We start from the raw sequence: 19,532 nt of genomic DNA, 5'->3' as shown, positions 1-19,532 counted from the left end.
TACAAGTATGATTACAACATGAAACAATTTGGTTGCGAATCTTAGTCCATTTCTCCTTTTTTATACAACATGAAACATTAAACAAATGATTCATACATTTTTATCCATTTCTCTTATCTTTATCACGTATATTTGGTTGTTTTGCATAGAGTTTAGTTTTTTGAATCCATTTGTTTTTGCATTTCAAGTACACACATGATGCCATAATTTACAATCTTTTATACAAATCATAATATGAATTAGTATTTAAATAATCTTATTGGATAAAAATAAAGTTTATACTTCGTACCAAAGCATTTCTCTTTGTAGTTTGAGACTTACAATGGATAATTTGTAGGCAAATCTTACAATAATCATTTTCCGCATCGCTTATTCAAAATTATGAATGCTAGTGGTTCAGTTTTCTATTGCAGTACTTCACTATTTGTAGGTAAATGAATCAAAGTGTGATTGATTTAGATGTTTTGTGAAGTTGAAAAGACATTTTAAAAATAAATAATTGAAAAGGACAAGTGACCAACTAACAATCACACAGGCCATTCCAAATTTGGGCTCCACCACTTTGACGACAAAAGCCCATTAATAGGGGCCGCTCCTTATTCAGCCTTTCATCAACCACACATACCACTCCTAATGATTATTATATATTTATGAACAATAGCTACTGCCTACTGGCCTACTGTGATGTTTTCTACTTACAGTTCGACCCGCCAAAACTTTACATATTTCATTCTGTTTATAAACAGAGGCTTCTTTGTGTTGACTCAACTTGGTTTTCTATAAATAAAATTTTTCTGCAGTTTTAGGAAATATATAAACCGTTTGATGAAAGAAAAAAATATATAATCGTTTGATTAACTTCGATAATTTGTCAATGCAATTTTTTTTATAACTCAAATTTTACATGAATAGTAGATGAAAACAGTTATATATTATCCCATCAAATATCCTAATGTAAACAGAAAAACATCCTCAGCTAAAGCCCCAAAAAATTAGGGGAAATTTACCCAAAAGATAAGGGAAGCAAACAACATTTTGGATAATATATTATTTTTTGTAAAATAATATATTATTTTTTCGACAGCTAGGGAAACCCAAAAAATTCTGGTTTGATGTTTGTAAAAAATAGAAAAACATCATCTTAAAACTTAAAAGACATTTTACATCTACACGTTTTTTTGTTAGATGTGTAAATTATGTATTAGTGTTATTTATAAAATAGAATAGTGAACCGCTAATAAAATTATGTAGTAAGTTCGATAAATATTTGACTTACAACATAGAATAATAAGTTTTTGTGACAATTTCATTAATTAGGAATAGTTGGATAATTATAATATTAGTTTCACCATTGTACTATCGTTGATTTATAAATCTGTTGGAATATATATCGAAAAAGTAGTTTTATCATTTTACATCAATAAAAAAAGAGTAGTTTATCAGGTGTGATTCTCGATCCATTGTCATTGAACACAAAAGTTCATGATGTGGTCGATATTTTCACCACAGGAGAAGTATTGTTTCTGAAAATATTAAATAAAATGTAGAACATTTCATATATAGCTGACCAAAAACAGTGTAGAGAACTAGAGATACTTATCGCTTTTGATAAATTATTATTATTATAGTAGTCTAAATTATTAATATTAAGTCAACAAAAGCCGGCGTCCAATGTGGGGAAAAAGCTTCACACTTTGATGTAATCAGTTCTTTTGTTTCCAATTTTATGTACTATTGGCCCTCACTTTTGCCCGTTCATGACTCGTATGATGATGGGTCATAAAACGTGTATTCCATATATATATATATATGAATATATCTTATAAATAATATCAAAAGATCAAAGTTTTTAAATATATGTGAATTGTACATATTTGAAAATTGATAACATTTGAGTTACGAAGTTGATAAATTCATTTTTGCTATCATGTAAAAACATGCATGTCACAGAACATAACAGTTCATAAATCATGTATATCGAACTACTATGATCCAAGTTTTAGTTATACGTGAAATCAACTAGCTTATGGTAGATAATTTTATGTTTGAGAACCTATTCGTTCCAAGGATTTGTCATGACTTATTTTATGCGTACATACGATTTATGCTGGATAAGTAGGAGATAACTGATGAAATTCACTTGTTACGAGTTTGTGTATAGATAAATCATAAATTTTTTATTGATAATTTCAGATTATAGAGGCGGGAAACAAGTTCTTGCAATATGATATGAGATCGGGATTCTAAAAAGAAGAACAAATGATGAGTTCGATAAGATTTTACATAGCAAGCGAAACAGTACTTGGTAGGTACTAAAATTAAAACGTTTTGATTCCGCGCATAAAAATAAAGAAGAGTCACCCCTTTTTATTTGTCGTCCAACAAAGTATCGCTTTTGAATCAAGCTACAGTAAAGGGTGTTAGGTGTGTGTGGCTTAAGCATACATCATTAAACCAAAAGATATATCTTAAGCACGAAGGTCACTGAACGCCGTCGTTTCGGCGGCGACCATACCATAATTGCAGATGTGTGCGTGTGGAATCTGGATGCATACATGATACATGCACACGTGCAGAGTGGAAGGTGAAGGTACAAAATGTGCATACGGCTTAGGATAAGCGAGAACGGAAGAATATTTTTGTTAGCAGCATCTTCCTATTCTATGCAACTAAGTAAACGAACCACATGCGCCAGTTTTATCTTATTGCTTTAATGAATCTTTGGTAACAGCATTATTGTTTTTTTATATAATTAATATCCTCTAAATTTACATAATTAAGAATATCGATTGGATATGGTATGATAATGATTTGACATATATAGCATCGTTTCACAGAGTTCTATATTTATTATAAAAAATCCTGAAATTAATATATAACATGTAAAAAGTTTACAATTTTCATTCATTTATGCATATTGTAGTATGAATTGGCAAAAAAAAACATCATTTAATTTTTTTTTTGTTTTAACATCATTAAGATTAAAATGTAAATAATATCTCATTTCTACTTCTATTCTGAATTGAGCTTATAATTTTAATAATGGTGACAGTTCAACTTAACAACCGTATAAAACCGTTAACAATATATGAAATGTCTAGGCAAAAAAATAATGAAAGTGTTAATCATGGCGAATAAAAAAAGAAGGGAAGCAGACAATGCAAGTGGAAGAATATCTAAAACACGTAGACCAACCAATAGCAATTAAAGTTACAGCTTACACGCGACAGGAGGAACAAGACAAGAGTAGTTTTGCCTTGTTAAGAATAACAATGAGTATGACACGTAACTTAAATCTATACGTGAAAGGCTACGATCACTACACGTGGACTATAACTGGGAAACAGCTGTTATAGATATTTGTCCGGTTCTGGTAAGTTTAAACATTTAAAAAGTATAGTTAGCCGAGTTAGGTCATGTTCCACGTGCCTTTTTTTCTGCACCACTCTCCACTTTTCCACAAGAGGGGCAATGATTTTTTTTGGTCCAAAAATATACAGTTGTAATCTTGGACGGTGTGTCTTAATAAAATATTATATGGATGGTGTTTTTTTTTTTAACACCTTCATTATTTATTAATTTGAAACCGATAATACAAATATATTAATGTGAGCGTACAAAATAAAGCTCCACATACTATACAATCAAAATTTAAGTATAAACGTAACTAACGAAAAAGTGAAAAACACGTTGCTTTCTGTTATAGATAAGCTTTACAGGCTAACAGATTAAATAATCTGTTATTTTCCTTCATCGTCTTTGTTGTTAATCTGTTTTGATTTTCTTGTTGGGCTATCATTCATGTTATGTAGCACCAAAACTTTTTCTGAAAATCAAAGGGTTGCGATCCATTAGTTACATCGCTAATCACACAAACAATTTTGGTTGTAAATCTTGCCTATGATAAATCTATAATCTTGACTCCTTTGTTGATATTCTTCAATGACCATAAATGAATTGTTTCGGCAGATGGCTTCAATCTCAAAGACCACCTTAAAAGTATGTTCCATAAAATATAAAGATAAATCACCAACGAACACACCAAACATTGAAACCATATTTCATCGTAAATTAACCTTACTTTATCTTCAGATCCACATAAAGCATCCCATTCCAAGTGACTAATCAATAGAGCAAAGTTTGTTGAGCATCAATACGAAAAACCATCAACATCAAATTTTGTCTTCGCCCTTAGGAGTGAGAATAAGAGGCCCACCACCAAACAGAGATGGAAAAAATGTTTACCGATAAAATAGAATCGATTATCACCATCTAATCTAACAATTGAGTCGCCGGGATCCCAAATCCGAGATTGAAAACCATCTTTCAAAAAGAAATTCATATAAATTTGGACGGTGTTTTCTTTAATGTTTCAATTTGTTCATATAAATTTTCTCGGTTGGTCATTTCAATCACAAATTTATTATAACTGTAAACAATAAATCTTTTTAGTTCAATAATTGTCGATGTACGTTGTGTATTCAGGTTCTCGTAGATTTTTTCTGTATTTTAAATTTGAAATTTATATTATTGTCGTGTATGAATTTACATTATTTTTGTAAATTATATGTTTTGTGTCTATTAAACAACCATATCATTACATTTTTATGTATAAATAGTAGTATAAGTTATTCGTAGTAGCAAATCAAAAATGTTATGATATGGTTGTTTAATAGACACAAAACATAGTATAATTTACCACGGTTATACTATAGTTTTATTTTTTTTAATGACATTAATGAAATATTGCAAAATATTTTTGGAATTGTCTAATCTTTGAGTGAGTAAGACATCGTCAATCGACGATCAATGTCATCAATCAAAAACCATCACTTATTGATCTATCTTTTAGGTTTTAAATATAAAATATTTCAAAAAACTAGCAGACCAAAACCGACACTCGGACCATTGATCATAGCAACAACGAGCAACGATATAGTAATATTCTGTTTAGTCTCACAAAACAACACGAAAAACCAATATAATAATCACGCAAGGTACATCTACATCTCAATAGTGCCGATCACAACAATCTCTTACCATTTTTATACACAACAATTCAATCAAAAGTATGTTTAACTCGACACTGCTAATACGTATCAACAAATGTACGGCTTGCACACAAACGGTTTTCAGTTTTCATATAACCGAAAAGGACTTCTATTGTAAACTACTACAATTAACCCGTTTATGATTCGTACTCACATTTTCATGTTTAACAGTTAGATAAACTAGTTATACAAATGTCGTTAGTTTGTTACACCAGTAGAGAACTCAAATGTTTTGTGGACATTTACTTAATCTTGAATGTCTGTCTTCTTAATTTATATATTGGACATCTTATACATGATTGATTAAGAAAGAACAAATAATAATACTATAAGTTTAATTAGAAAAGAGAATGCACCGTTGGAGGAAGGTTGGGGAGAAGGTGCAAAGGCGTTGGGTAGCGTGCGTGCGTGGACACTTAAAACCTGACGTTAACCGATCTGACTCGTACCGTACGTACAGATCAAAGGAGCCTTTAAAAAATCCGCGTTTGATGACCGACACGTGGCAGTTACTAAATGGATTACAGTTAGTGTTTTATTAATTGTTTTTGTTTCGATCAACAAGTTTACAGCCTGGTTTGGCTTTTTTAAATACTCATGAATAAACTTTTTTTTTTTGGTCAGGAAATAAAAGGCAGTGATGATTTTGCGTTCCAATTCGGCAACCTATATTGTCGTTTTCCGCCACGTCACCAACTCCTATCTTTTGTTAGCCGCATATTTACATCACGTTTCTTAAAAACTAAACATTAATAGTATCTCTAACCATATTTATACATCCACTTAATTCGTATGTTCAATTCCATTTAAATTCGGTTTACATATTCACTGAGAAAATGAAATGATTTTGTTCTATTCTCAAAAATAAGATTGGATTTTTCAATCCGATAATTTGCATCTGTATAAAGTAAAATCTATAACCATTAGATTTGTTTTGTTGTTTAAACCAACTATAGCATTAGTGTTGTCATGCATAGTTTTTTACGTATGGATTAGGTATTTGTGATTTGTCTAGTAATTAGACCTTTAAAATCACAATTTGCCTTTTTATACAATTTTTGTCAATAATTTGATTAGTTTTTTAACCCGGGAAATCGGTTATATTTGTAAAGTAGATCTTATCAAAAGCTACGTGAAGTGGTATACAGCCTGGCTTCGCTATTCTAAAGTCAGACTAACATATTTTTTTTGTTTTACAAAACTGTCCTTACCCAAACCTAACCGTTATCATCTTTATTTCAGATATTTCTTTTTAATTTTTATTTCCCCCTCCAAAAAAAATAAAATTAAAATTTCACCTCAAATTGTGCGAATATTATCATGGCTTTGCTAGTTGGGTTTCGTGATTTCGTCTCTTTAAAATCCCCACTTTCTCCACGCGCTTCTCAAACGCGTGTACACAAAACCTTAGTAATTGACGCTCGATTGATCTCCACGCTCAAACTGTACGATATTTACGAACTGAACAAATAGTAACGAAAACGACAAAAGAAGACACATCGACGTAGTCAGGCTTTGACGCGTGTCCACTTACAGCTGTATCGCAAAACATTGAAAAACCGCTTGCGTGGAAGAAGCGTTGCCCATGACTTCTCCACCGTCTTAACCGGTCTCCGGTTTATACACCTCTCTCTTAAAAATTCCTGTATAAATAATTTTGTCCTCTCTTTCATTTCTCGAACCTGTTTTTGGGTTCATCTCTCGAAACCAAAATCGCTCACAAAGCAAAAAATAAGTTTTCACAATCTCATAAACAAAACAAAAACTTCAATGGCTGATCGGATTAAAGGTCCATGGAGTCCTGAGGAAGACGAGCAGCTTCGTAGGCTTGTTGTTAAATACGGTCCGAGAAATTGGACGGTGATCAGCAAATCTATCCCCGGTAGATCGGGAAAATCGTGTCGGTTGCGGTGGTGTAACCAGCTTTCGCCGCAGGTTGAGCACCGGTCGTTTTCGACGGAGGAAGACGAGACTATCGCACGTGCTCACGCTCAGTTCGGTAATAAATGGGCGACGATTGCTCGTCTTCTCAACGGTCGTACGGACAACGCCGTGAAGAATCACTGGAACTCGACGCTCAAGAGGAAATGCGGTGGCTACGACCATCGTAGGAGCTTCGATGGTTCAGAGGATCAGCGTCCGGTTAAAAGATCTGTGAGTGCTGGATCTCCTCCTGTCGTTACTGGGCTTTATATGAGCCCAGGAAGCCCAACTGGATCCGACGTTAGTGATTCAAGCACTATTCCGATTTTACCCTCCGTTGAGCTTTTTAAGCCTGTGCCTCGACCTGGTGCGGTTGTGTTACCACCACCGCTTCCAATCGAAACGTCGTCGTCTTCTGAGGATCCACCAACTTTGTTAAGTCTGTCACTCCCTGGTGCTGCTGACGTGGTAAGCCAGGAGTCAAACTGTAGTCATGAGTCAACGAATAACATCAACACTTCGAGCCGCCACAACAAGAACAACACAGTGTCGTTTTTGCCTTTTAGTTGTGGATTTAGAGGTGCGATTGAAGATATGGGGAAGTCTTTTCCCCGTAACGGCGTGGAGTTCATGGCGGTGGTGCAGGAGATGATCAAGGCGGAAGTGAGGAGTTACATGTCGGAGATGCAGAGAAACAATGGTAGTGGCTTCGTTGGAGGATTCAAGGATAATGGAATGATTCCGATGAGTCAAATTAGAGTTGGGAGAATCGAGTAGTAGACATGTTGAGATTGTTTTAGGTAAATGTTCAAATTGTCATGGATGATAAGCGGAGAAGAAGACAAAAATGCTCTGTTTTTTTTCTCCTTTGGACTAGGCTTAAGAATTTTGGGTTTTAAGAAAATGTATAGAGGAAATCGAGTGAACGAAGATCGAAAAAAATGGGGACCTGGAGGAGACGAAGACGAAGATAAAAATTCAAAAATTTCTCTTAAACTATTCAAGAAAATTAAATAAAATTATCTTTTAAGTAATTATGAAAAGTGGTCATACATTAAAATTGCAATATCTTGAAATAATGCAACAGACGTAGTATTATTATAAAGTGGAAGATCCTGAATGTGATTCAGTTAAAGAACAACTTTGTCGAGGATTGGTAAAGACTTGCATTTGGCAACTAAAGGTACAGCTTTGGGCACGGTAAGACCCTTTCCTTCCGACATATCAACCGCCACGTCATCCTCTCTCTCCCAATCAAAACACTGGATCAATGAGCCTAAAGCCTAGCTCAGTACAAGTTGGGATAGGCCCATACCTGGACTGGACATGCTCTCCTACCGATTCCAAACGGCTGAAACTTACCACGATGCGTCTCTTATTCGAATCTCTCCGGGTTGAAAGAGTCAGGATCATCCCATAACTTCGGGTGCCCACGCAATTATCAGTAGCCATGTGTCACGTGGAATGTCATATCCAGCAACTTTGGAGTCAACGGATGATGCGTGTGGGACAAGTAACGGCGCTGCCGGATTCAAACGGAAAATCTCGGATACCACATTATAGAGATACGTACACTTGCTTGCATCTGAGTCTTCAACACACGCATTTCTCCAGAAACGTCGTTTAGTTCTGTTTTCAGTTTCTTTAACACTTCTGGATGATTGAGAAGGTTAGCCATAGCCCACTCCAATGTCACCGACGCTGTGTCTGTTCCGGCGAGCAACATCACCTGCAACAAAAATTCCAGAGTTCAAAATTGAATGTTCTTACTTAATGACTCCAAAAAGCAAATATATCAAAAGTTCACCAACCTGTACGAGTCCTTTGATGATATCGTCAGTGTAATACTCAGGTTCCGATTCTTGAAGTGTTAGTAAATGAGCGATCATAGTCTTCTCATACTCTGTTTTTCCTCTGTTTCTCCGATGCTCATCGACCAAACCCTGAAAAAACTTTTCCATTCTCGAAAACAGTTTCTTCATTCTCTTTATGTTTCCATGGAAATCAAGTATCATCAGAATTGGAAGAAAATCTCCGACGTAGGTAACACCAGCGAGCTCGAACACATCCCTAATCAGCTCTCGAAATTTCTTAGCTTCCTCGTCTTGCTTTCTTTTCCCGGCGATCATGCTCATAACGATGTTAAACGTAAGCGTAGAAAACAACGGCCTAAGATTCACTCTCACCGAGCCATTACCTCCAGATGTTGATACGTGAATCGTCCGAAGCAGAGCTCTCACTTCGTCTCTCCGAACCTCCGACGAATCTCTGAGACGAGCGGGGGAAAATATATCTATGGTGCAGAAACGACGGAGTCTTCGCCAGTGTTCGCCGTACGGAGCTGAGCTAAACACCGTGTTGTTGTAAGAAATGATTTCAGTTAAAGTAGCCGGATGCCTGTTGGCGAAAACGACATCGTTCGGCGGTGATAAGAACTCCTCCACAGCTGAAGCTGACGTCACAACCACAGCTCTACGAGAGCCTAGGCGGAGAGAAAACACGTCGCTGCGGAGGTTTTGAGAGATGTCACGGAGGCAACGGTGAACAGGTTCTTTGAGAAGGTGGAGGTGTCCAATCACTGGAAAACCGACCGGACTTGGTGGTAAATTCTTATTCTTCTTCTTTGATCGGAAAACATATGACACTGCCACTGTAATAAGACCGGCGATGAGAGCCAGTAAAAACAAATCATAACATCTCACCGATTTGTGTACCCGTTTGGTATGAGTGGTCTCAGTTGAATTCATGTACAGTAATTTATTGATGTGGATAAATGATAATGACAGGTTAAGTGGGTTGGGCCTAAAAAATTAAGGTATTTGATAATGTTAGGCCCATTAGGATGACTGTATTGTGTGATTTGTTTTACCCAATTTCAGGTTTTACATCTGACTGATTAATGTGAGGACTCACGAAGCTTTGATAATCTCGATAAATCTTTTTTTGACGAAGCTCTTCTCGGGCGGGGGCGACGTTGTTTGCTCGGAGCTCGTCGGTCGAGTTTTTTTTTCTGTGTAGTGCTGTGATTTGAAAGGGAGGTTTTGGATTTGGAGATGTCTTCACTTACTTCCGTCGAATTGAATTTTCTGGTTTTCCGATATCTTCAAGAATCAGGTTAATATACCCTTGTCTATCTCCCCTTGTTCTCGCGGATTTTGTTTCTGCTTTGAATTTGAATTTGTTCCGGTAGCTACATGCTGAGATATTGGATTTGGTCTCGAATTGTGAATGGTCGTTCTTCGAATTTACAACAGTTTTAGTGGTTTTCTTGGATTCGGCTTAGGGTTTCAGTGTTGTTACGCAATATTTGTTGATTTTAGAATCATGGTAATGTCTCAATGGTCCAGGGTCCTTTAGATCTTCTTCTAGTTCGTACTTGTACTCGCTAATCTTGGTTTTGATTAGAGCTTGAGTTCTCTGTATCTGAAGTCTTTTTCATTAGAAGTTTTGTTAGATGGTATTGCTTAGTAGTAGTTTATGTACTCTGTTTGTATTTTAAATCTTATCCTCTTTTTGTAGGGTTTACACACTCCGCGTTCACTCTAGGTTATGAGGCAGGGATAAATAAATCCAACATTGATGGGAACATGGTTCCACCTGGTGCTCTTATCAAATTTGTTCAAAAAGGACTCCAGTACATGGAGATGGAAGCTAATTTGAGCAATGTTAACATATTTTCCAACCTTTCTTTTGGATCTATTGTGTTTTTTTCTGCATGGTGTTTGGTGTGGTTAAACTGAGTTATGTTCTTTTTTACTCGCAGAGTGAAGCGGACATTGATGAGGATTTCTCATTCTTTCAACCCTTGGATCTGATTTCAAAGGATGTTAAGGAATTGCAGGATATGCTGAGGGAAAAGAAGAGGAAAGAGAGGGATAGGGAGAAGGAAAGAGACAGATCTAAAGAAAACGATAAAGAGGTTGAACGAGAACATGAAGGAGATCGAAACCGAGCAAAGGAAAAGGATAGGCACGAGAAACAGAAGGAACGAGAGAGGGAGAGGGAAAGGATTGAACGAGAAAAGGAGAGGGAAAGAGAGAAGATCGAACGAGAAAAGGAGCGGGAGAGGGAGAAGTTGGAACGAGAAACATTCGAGAGGGAAAGGGAACGATTGAAATTAGAGAAGGAAAGAGAAATGGAACGGGAGAGGGCAAGAGAGAAGATTGAGAGGGAAAAGAGCCATGAAAAACAACTTGGGGATGGTGATAGAGAAATGGTTATTGACCAAACTGACAAAGAAAATGCCGGGGATGAAGAGCATGGGCGTTCGACAGGTTACTCTTCTAACTTTTTTCGTTGTTTACCTGTCTTCAGACTTTGCTGATATTTTGTGACATGCAACATCTGTTTTCCAATATGAGTCTGTGTGTTTTTATTTGTACAGGTGCAGAACCTATGGATATCTCGATGACTCCTACATCTCAGACAAATCACATTCCTAGTTCTGATGTGAGGATTTTGGAAGGGCATACTTCCGAGGTACTTTATTAGGTGACTTTATCTGTTAATTGAACATGTTCTATTGTTGTTTCCCATCTTCACTGGTTTCTATTTCATTAATCCTAATCACTCTTATGCTAAGATTACAATATTTTCTATATTACTGACTTAGGTTTGCGCTTGTGCATGGAGTCCCTCGGCTTCACTTCTTGCATCAGGGTAAGTCGTTTGTTGAGAAAGATGAATGCACGTGTCCAATAATTATTTTCTTATTTCGATTTATACATCTTTTGCAAATAATCAGGTCTGGTGATGCAACAGCGCGTATCTGGAGTATTCCGGAAGGATCATTCAAATCTGTGCATACTAGTAGCAGTAGTATCAGCGCTTTGATTCTGAAGCATGCAAAAGGCAAGTCAAATGAGAAGAGCAAGGATGTGACCACTCTTGACTGGAATGTGAGGGCTGCTGCATTTCACATTTTAAAAATAGATATTCGTGGATAGTGCTAATTACTGGTTGTCCTTTCCTTTCTTTTACAAAAGCTATAGAATATGTGAAACATTTCTGGATGTGCCTTAGATTCTGCTAATAAGTTTTTTAATTTCTAAATTTCAGGGTGAAGGGTCTTTACTTGCAACTGGTTCATGTGATGGCCAAGCAAGAATCTGGACTGCAAATGGTATGTTCTCGTTGATTTTACTCGTTGTATGAGACCATGAGTTATCCCTTGGATCACTACCATCTTTGTTTTCTTGAAATTAATCTTATTTTTATTTTGAATCGATAAATACACTCAGTCGTTTATGTCTAAATTAATATCTCTCATCACCAATATGCATGAGCTACAAATTGTGATGTTAGAGTTGTGTGGTCTTTTGATAGTAACACGATTTCAGCGATTTAAACAATAAACCATACAACTCTGCGTTGGGTACCATATCCTTGGCCGAAACATTTACTTCCCGTTCTGTCATGTTTTGGAAAGTCTGTTTCTAAATTACAAATTACTTACTGAATTTTTTGTTTTTCACATTTCCAGGTGATTTGATAAGTACTTTGAGCAAACACAAGGGCCCTATATTTTCCCTGAAGTGGAACAAGAAGGGAGACTATCTTCTAACCGGTAGTGTTGATAGAACCGCTGTTGTTTGGGATGTAAAGGCAGAGGAGTGGAAGCAACAATTTGAATTTCATTCAGGTACGATTTCTTTTCTTTTTTTGATGATACAGCAATTTGAATAAACTTATCTCATGCATATAACATTGAATAAAATTGAAAAAAATAGGTCCTACACTTGATGTTGATTGGCGCAACAATGTATCTTTCGCAACAAGCTCCACGGATACCATGATCTACTTATGTAAGATTGGAGAAACTAGGCCTGTCAGAGTCTTTGCCGGGCATCAGGTTTGTATCTCTCATCCAAGTTTCTCCCATATTATTATTTTCTCAGTTTTAAATCTCAGATGTCTCGTACTAACCAAACCCAGGGCTTTCATAATTGCAGGGCGAGGTTAATTGCGTGAAATGGGATCCTACTGGTTCATTATTGGCTTCATGCTCAGACGATAGTACTGCTAAGGTTTTCTGAATTGAGCTAAGCTTAAATATAACATTTGTTTTCAATGTTTTTTTTTTTTCCTGTTTATAAATGTATATTTTTTTCTTCAGATATGGAGTATAAAACAAAACACTTTTGTTCATGACCTCCAAGAGCATACTAAGGTAAACCAAGTCTTCAGAAAATTTCAGTAATTTTTTTTTTTTTTTTTGGTTTTTGAATAGCATCTAAAGATGGATGTTCTTCTTCTCTTTAGGAAATTTATACAGTCAGATGGTGTCCTTCAGGACCAGGAACTAACAATCCTAACAAACAGCTAACTATTGCAAGGTTAGAAGAAGCTTTAAACATTGAATATTTTAAAGCAAAAGTATAGTTGTAACATATCATTGATCATCTCTGCGTGTGTTGTTTGAATAAAACAGTGCATCATTTGACTCAACAGTAAAGCTATGGGATGCAGAACTCGGGAAGATGCTATGTAGTTTCAACGGGCACGGGTAAAACTTAATCCTCAGTATGATTTTGTGGTTAACGGTTAACCATTGGTTGTAAAGTTAACTGGTTTGTTTTTCGATTTGAAGGGGACCGGTTTACTCACTGGCGTTTAGTCCAAACGGGGAGTACATAGCAAGTGGGTCGTTGGACAAATCGATCCTCGTATGGTCGATAAAAGAAGGGAAAATAGTGAAGACATATACAGGATATGGAGGCATATTCGAAGTGTGCTGGAACAAAGAAGGTAACAAAATCGCAGCTTGCTTTGCTGATAACTCGGTCATCGTTCTTGATTTCAGAATGTAGTTGTCTTAACTATAGTCCTAATAACACTCTCAGACCAAGGAGGCTTTTCCATTCTGTTGTTGCACATATTGGTATTATAAACACTAAATGCGAATGACGAAGAAGGTGAAATTTGTACTTGAGATTAATCTTCACAGGGTTTTGGTTTGACTAAAGTGAGTAACAAATGATTCGAAAGAAGACAAAACTGCATAACAAATAAAAAAAACATATCTTCGAATTTAGACCACATCCTAAATGTGTTGAGCTACGAGGACAGAAGCTATATAGCCAACCGTTGGGTGAAATAGTAAAAGTGGTTGGCGCGTGGCGAGAGCTGATGGAGTCGTGCAAACCCCGCGCGGGCCACGGCGGAGCACGTTTCTTCTTCTACTTAACGCATTGCCTTTATTTGTGTTTTTTTTTTTTTCTGTTCACCACGTCGCATCTTTTTAATAACCAGAATTTTAAAAAATATATCTTAGACAAACTCCCACGATTTATAAAATTTTATGCGTGTTTGCGATTATTATACTAATATTTACAGTAAATCAAGAAAGAGCTAAATAATAGAGATTGTAAATAAACCTTTAATTCACAGAAAAACATATTTATTCGAACTCAAATTAAACAAAAACTCCTCTCAAGATTTATAACCAACCAATTTCGTTGATCTACAAAATTGATATCCCCACATATCTATTTAAGGATAGTGATAGTCCCAAGACGAAGAAGAAGAAGGGACTCGATAATCCCCAAGCTTGAGTTTCACACGTTCACGCATGTTGCTGACACATCTATCCCTGCGTTTATAAACCATTCACAAATACTGCCACTTTCTTATTCTGACGTGGCGTAACACAATTGGACAAAGCAGTGTTAATCTAAAAAGTTGATTTACTACTTATTGAAGCAGTTTTGCAAATAAAACGCTACCACACTTTTTAGTAGCACCGACTGTGAGAATCGCCGGTTACCGGAAAACATGTCGGAGACGGAGAGAGAGCGACCATTATTACAAGCATCGGAAGAGAGAGCTTATGAAGAAACCGAGAAAGTTCTCATAGTAGGAATCGACGAAGAAGAAGACGCTGATTACGGCGACGAACTCGGCGGCAACTCACCTAAATTCTCATGGAAGAAGCTATGGCTATTCACCGGACCTGGTTTTCTCATGAGCATAGCTTTCCTCGATCCAGGCAACCTCGAGAGTGATCTTCAAGCTGGAGCCATCGCTGGTTACTCTTTGATTTGGCTCTTGATGTGGGCTACCGCGATTGGGCTTCTGATTCAGCTTCTCTCTGCTCGGCTCGGTGTTGCCACGGGTCGTCATCTCGCGGAGCTTTGTCGTGAAGAGTATCCGACTTGGGCGAGGATGGTGCTTTGGATTATGGCTGAGATTGCTTTGATCGGTGCTGATATTCAAGAAGTCATTGGTAGTGCTATTGCCATCAAGATCTTGTCTAATGGTTTGGTTCCTCTTTGGGCTGGTGTTGTTATCACTGCTCTTGATTGGTATGCCCTAATTTTTTGGAATTTAGGGTTCTTTAATCTTGTTTGTTTGCTTATCTTTAGTTTGAGATATTAGATTGGATACTTGTTTTGCTTTAACAGTATGTGTTAGTATTGCAGTTTCATATTTCTGTTTCTGGAGAATTATGGAATAAGGAAACTAGAAGCTGTGTTTGCTATTTTGATTGCAACAATGGCGCTTGCTTTTGCTTGGATGTTTGGTCAGACTAAACCTAGTGGAACTGAACTTCTTGTTGGTTAGTTACACTCTCGATTTAACGTTCTTTTATTCTTTTGTCTTGGATGTGGGAAAATATAAATGGTAACTGTTCATGTTTTGTTAACAGGAGCATTGGTACCAAAACTAAGTTCGAGGACTATCAAACAAGCTGTTGGAATTGTGGGATGTATTATCATGCCACACAATGTGTTCTTGCATTCAGCACTTGTGCAATCCAGAGAAGTTGATCCCAAGAAGAGATTCCGGGTCAAAGAAGCTCTCAAGTACTACTCCATTGAATCCACTGGGGCTCTTGCTGTTTCCTTTATTATCAACGTCTTTGTGACCACGGTGTTTGCCAAGTCGTTTTACGGGACAGACATAGCGGACACTATCGGTCTTGCAAATGCAGGACAATACTTGCAGGAAAAATACGGTGGCGGGTTTTTCCCGATACTTTATATATGGGCGATCGGAGTCTTGGCTGCTGGTCAGAGTAGTACCATCACGGGTACTTACGCTGGACAGTTCATAATGGGAGGGTTCTTGAACCTCAAGATGAAGAAATGGGTTAGAGCCTTAATCACAAGAAGCTGTGCCATCATCCCAACGATGATCGTTGCACTTGTCTTCGATTCATCAGATTCAATGCTCGACGAGCTGAACGAATGGCTAAACGTGCTTCAATCTGTTCAGATCCCATTCGCGGTCATCCCTCTGCTTTGCTTGGTCTCCAATGAGCAAATCATGGGCAGTTTCAAAATCCAACCTCTAGTCCAAACAATCTCATGGATTGTAGCTGCTCTTGTGATAGCTATTAATGGGTATCTGATGGTGGATTTCTTCTCAGGAGCTGCTAGGAGTTTGGTTTTGCTCGTACCAGTGATCATGTTTGCGGTTGCGTATGTTTTGTTTGTGCTTTACCTTATCTCACGAGGGCTAACGTACACTCCTTGGCAACTAGTGGCGTCACAGAAAGAAACACAGAGGGATGATGATGAGTAAAGTAAGTTTTTCATCGAACGAATAAAGAGAGAGAGAGAGAGAGAGAGAGAGAGAGAGAGAGAGATGGCTCTTTTTAAACTGGAAACAAACAATAGAAAGTTTGGGTTTCAGTACGGTAACAATGTCATGATGAATTTGTAATATAGTGTTTAATGTTTTTAGAGTATATTTTTGTGAAGGATACATTCAAGACTCTGAAATGTAAGCTTTTCTTTAAATTTTGGCAATAAACAATAAAAACATCATTGGTACTAGTACACTCAATTATCAAGTAGAATTAGTGTAAATATTATTGTTGGATGCGTGATTTTAGTGAGAATATTTCACTGTTTAGTTCATATACTATGTATTATGAAGGGAAAAAAAGACGAGATGTGTTAAAAAGGTAACGTGAACACTGGTTTTGAATCCCTATATTAGTAAAATAGAAGTACACCTTTAATTTAGCCCGAAAATACCCCTTTCGAAATTTGACAGAAGATCAATTATTAAGGTTAAATGAGACATTTGAATATAATGGGTCGGGTTTTAAATTAAAAATAACCCGGAAATTATTAATCGGATATTGTAACGGAATTATCACTTTGTCGACGGACCTACTAACGCCTCCCGTCAAATGAATAATGGGCTATTATGGGCTGCAAAAAAGGGCTGTAAATATGTTAGTCTACATTAAATTAGTCTATATTCTTATCAAGTCAAACGATTAAATACATTGATTACGCTATTCAATCTCATAACTTAAATTACTTAAATTATTTAATTTAACAGATATCAATCTTTTAATAATATTACAAAATCTTACTAAGCCCTATTTTTAGTTCTGTAATATATTCATAATTCAAAATCTGACTCAACTTCTATCCTTAATTGCACCTACAATATATATTGTCATTATTAAAAATATATTACCTAATTAACTACGAAGATTTCTATCACATATTCCACGAATATACCCTAAATTATACTATATAATCATACCTAAATCTTAATTCGTGACATCTTCCTATAAATATGATGATACTAATCGAAGGTTCAATCATCATATCTTCTTAACTTTCTCCTTCCTGTATTCTTTCAAGCCTTCTTCAATGGTTGCCGCTCTTGTGCCTATCACAAATTTACAGTCCATTAAACCAATAAAAATAGGCTGGAGAAATCAAGTTTTAAGATTTACAGATTTACATGTCGTTAACAACCTTTACTGCTAAGTTTTGGATCTGCTGACTGATCCTCCTTATTACTACTCTTATTATTCTTGATCACAAACCAAACCACCTGTTACTTAGATATGAAATAAATCCTTAGGTTACTAACTTTTTTCTCATGGCAACTTTTATGAATGTTTTAGACTTATACAATACTCTGTGTTATATATGTTTTTTGTTATATGAAATTTCATGTTTTATGGTTTGTGAGGGTATTAAACATTTGATGTGTTTTGCAGGTAATCTTAAACAAGACAAGTAAACCAATTGTAAGTCTATAGAAATATAATATAGTTGAGCTACTTTTTCTTTTTATTATTATTCATATATAATATAGATGATTTACAAGTTCTCTAATTTGTACTTCAACAACTTATGTGTTAGGTTACCAAAAGACGGTCTTAGTATGACATGTTCTTGAAAATAAGCCAGAAGAAGAATTGGCTCTCCTTATAAAAGACTACTTTCTTCGTCTTTTAAGACGATCATTTAGCTGTTTCAATCTAATGAGTGTTCTTAAAAACACAAAAGTACTAAGACTAAATTGATTTCAACTGATTAAAACTGTATATTTTCTTTCTTTTTTTGGTAAACAAAAAACTGTTTCTATTCAAAAAAAATTATTTTAAACCTCTATTTAGCAGTCTCTAAAGTCACAAGTACTAAAGATCAGATTTCTTATACGGGGAAAATTTTTTGATGTCTTTTTCAAAGAGGTCCTTCAAAGTGATAGATGCTTGGAACAAGGTAAATCACTCTTTACTTTGGAAATGATTGTTTATTTTTCCATTCATATTGTAACTCTGGTTTATAGTTGTCCTAATTTCGGGTTACGACTGAGATAGTTTGAATACAAGACAATTTTTTTTTCCAACAGTTGTCAAATTCGGTCATCCGTCTAAAACTTGCACGAGTATGTTCATATACGAATATACGATTGAATATCTTTCAATTAAATGCTCTAATCTAAAGCTCAAACAAATAATTAGCAGTCTCAAATATTCTCTTCTATCTTAAGTGAATTGTTTTTGTTTGTTTCAAAAATACTTTTGATATTCTTAAGTGAATGTCTCATAAGAAGAATACTAATAACTATAGCATCAAAAGAATTAAATAACTGACCTTTTTACAGTGCTTCCATGGAAAGAGTTGACTGTAGAGAGTCTGATTATTCCAGATTTTCCAAGAACTATAGCTTCCCAAGAACTCACTTGCCACATTATTGTTATAATCTTCGGCACTGTTTTCAAAACTTCTCAATTTATATATCCTGGAATTGAACAAAACAATGTGAATGGTAATAAGATTTATATAATCGTTGTACGCAAAGAGTATACCTTTAAAATCGAAACAATCTATAAAAAAAAAGCAATTCGGAATCAGAATCAACTTACCAACGCGATTGAATTGATTAGTCGGTTCGATAAACTCATGGGTCAAAACTGAATCCTCCGATTGATAAATTTATCTACCCCAAAAACACCGAATAGATTTAACTAATTGCAGCTTCTCTCCTTTTCGGATTTGATACTTTATACGGTGTAATTCGAGAATCAAAACTCTAATTTAGGGATTTGAGGTCGAGATAATGAAAGATGGTGGTTCAAAACGATGGAAGATGTTTTGGTGAGGAAAGAAATGAAAAAAAAAAAGTTTGTTTGTTCGGATATCAAGACAGAAGAAAAAAAAAAAAACAAAAAAAAAAAATATAACCAAAAAGCCCAGCCCAATGAAGCCTAAATCGGAAATGTCTCTAAATTTAGACCAAGACCCAACGTTTTACACAAACACCATTTTAAATATGTATAACCCAATGTTATTTACT

The 19,532-nt window shown here is 35.8% G+C and overlaps 3 protein-coding genes, 2 long non-coding RNA genes and 1 pseudogene across 9 annotated transcripts; 4 read left to right on the top strand and 2 right to left on the bottom strand.

The window, feature by feature from the left end:
• The first annotated feature begins 6,395 nt into the window (after positions 1–6,395).
• On the top strand, positions 6,396–8,008 carry LOC104762825 (transcription factor MYB44). The gene has a single exon (XM_010486216.3). It carries the CDS (start codon positions 6,822–6,824, stop codon positions 7,749–7,751), a length of 930 nt encoding a protein of 309 aa, XP_010484518.1. The 5' UTR covers positions 6,396–6,821; the 3' UTR covers positions 7,752–8,008.
• Positions 7,984–9,721, bottom strand: LOC104762824 (cytochrome P450 81E8 pseudogene; annotated as a pseudogene). The gene is made up of 2 exons (XR_015588295.1): positions 8,786–9,721; positions 7,984–8,703 (listed from the first exon to the last, which is right to left on the bottom strand). The product of XR_015588295.1 is annotated as a cytochrome P450 81E8 pseudogene (transcript).
• LOC104763677 (WD40 repeat-containing protein HOS15) lies at positions 8,564–13,903 on the top strand. The gene is made up of 15 exons (XM_087498406.1): positions 8,564–9,576; positions 9,854–10,088; positions 10,494–10,639; positions 10,738–11,248; positions 11,359–11,453; positions 11,587–11,633; positions 11,719–11,872; positions 12,033–12,096; positions 12,457–12,615; positions 12,704–12,825; positions 12,926–13,000; positions 13,090–13,143; positions 13,236–13,309; positions 13,405–13,479; positions 13,564–13,903. The coding sequence occupies exons 2-15, from the start codon at positions 10,028–10,030 to the stop codon at positions 13,781–13,783; spliced, it is 1,857 nt and encodes a 618-aa protein (XP_087354532.1). The 5' UTR covers positions 8,564–9,576; positions 9,854–10,027; the 3' UTR covers positions 13,784–13,903.
• Positions 13,904–14,493: 590 nt separating this feature from the next.
• Positions 14,494–16,753, top strand: LOC104762821 (metal transporter Nramp4). The gene is made up of 3 exons (XM_010486215.3): positions 14,494–15,277; positions 15,395–15,531; positions 15,622–16,753. Exons 1-3 carry the CDS (start codon positions 14,748–14,750, stop codon positions 16,497–16,499), a joined length of 1,545 nt encoding a protein of 514 aa, XP_010484517.1. The 5' UTR covers positions 14,494–14,747; the 3' UTR covers positions 16,500–16,753.
• A 121-nt stretch (positions 16,754–16,874) lies between these two features.
• LOC104762823 (uncharacterized) lies at positions 16,875–19,473 on the bottom strand. 4 transcript variants are annotated; one of them, XR_015588542.1, is made up of 5 exons: positions 19,102–19,347; positions 18,830–18,977; positions 17,699–17,777; positions 17,481–17,609; positions 16,875–17,150 (listed from the first exon to the last, which is right to left on the bottom strand). It is a non-coding gene; the product is annotated as an uncharacterized LOC104762823 (long non-coding RNA). The 4 variants fall into 4 exon arrangements; XR_763639.3 differs by having other exon boundaries at positions 16,875–17,137; XR_763636.3 differs by lacking the exon at positions 17,699–17,777 and having other exon boundaries at positions 16,875–17,137; positions 19,102–19,473.
• LOC147923181 (uncharacterized) lies at positions 17,670–18,581 on the top strand. Its single transcript, XR_015588543.1, has 3 exons — positions 17,670–17,807; positions 17,947–17,976; positions 18,092–18,581. It is a non-coding gene; the product is annotated as an uncharacterized LOC147923181 (long non-coding RNA).
• Positions 19,474–19,532: the final 59 nt, after the last annotated feature.

This window comes from Camelina sativa, chromosome 18 (genome assembly GCF_030686135.1).
Source record: "Camelina sativa cultivar CO46 ecotype springtype chromosome 18, ASM3068613v1".
NCBI lineage: Eukaryota > Viridiplantae > Streptophyta > Magnoliopsida > Brassicales > Brassicaceae > Camelina > Camelina sativa.
This window is presented reverse-complemented; position numbering and strand designations above follow the sequence as displayed.

Excerpts from the sequence above, each read along its gene's own strand:
- LOC104762825 (XM_010486216.3), top strand. The coding sequence starts at position 6,822 with ATGGCTGATCGGATTAAAGGTCCATGGAGTCCTGAGGAAGACGAGCAG.
- LOC104763677 (XM_087498406.1), top strand. The coding sequence starts at position 10,028 with ATGTCTTCACTTACTTCCGTCGAATTGAATTTTCTGGTTTTCCGATAT. Across the intron at positions 10,089-10,493 it reads CCGATATCTTCAAGAATCAG|GGTTTACACACTCCGCGTTC; the intron begins GTTAATATACCC and ends CTCTTTTTGTAG. Across the intron at positions 11,454-11,586 it reads TGGAAGGGCATACTTCCGAG|GTTTGCGCTTGTGCATGGAG; the intron begins GTACTTTATTAG and ends TTACTGACTTAG.
- LOC104762821 (XM_010486215.3), top strand. The coding sequence starts at position 14,748 with ATGTCGGAGACGGAGAGAGAGCGACCATTATTACAAGCATCGGAAGAG. Across the intron at positions 15,278-15,394 it reads GTTATCACTGCTCTTGATTG|TTTCATATTTCTGTTTCTGG; the intron begins GTATGCCCTAAT and ends TTAGTATTGCAG. Across the intron at positions 15,532-15,621 it reads TGGAACTGAACTTCTTGTTG|GAGCATTGGTACCAAAACTA; the intron begins GTTAGTTACACT and ends TTTTGTTAACAG.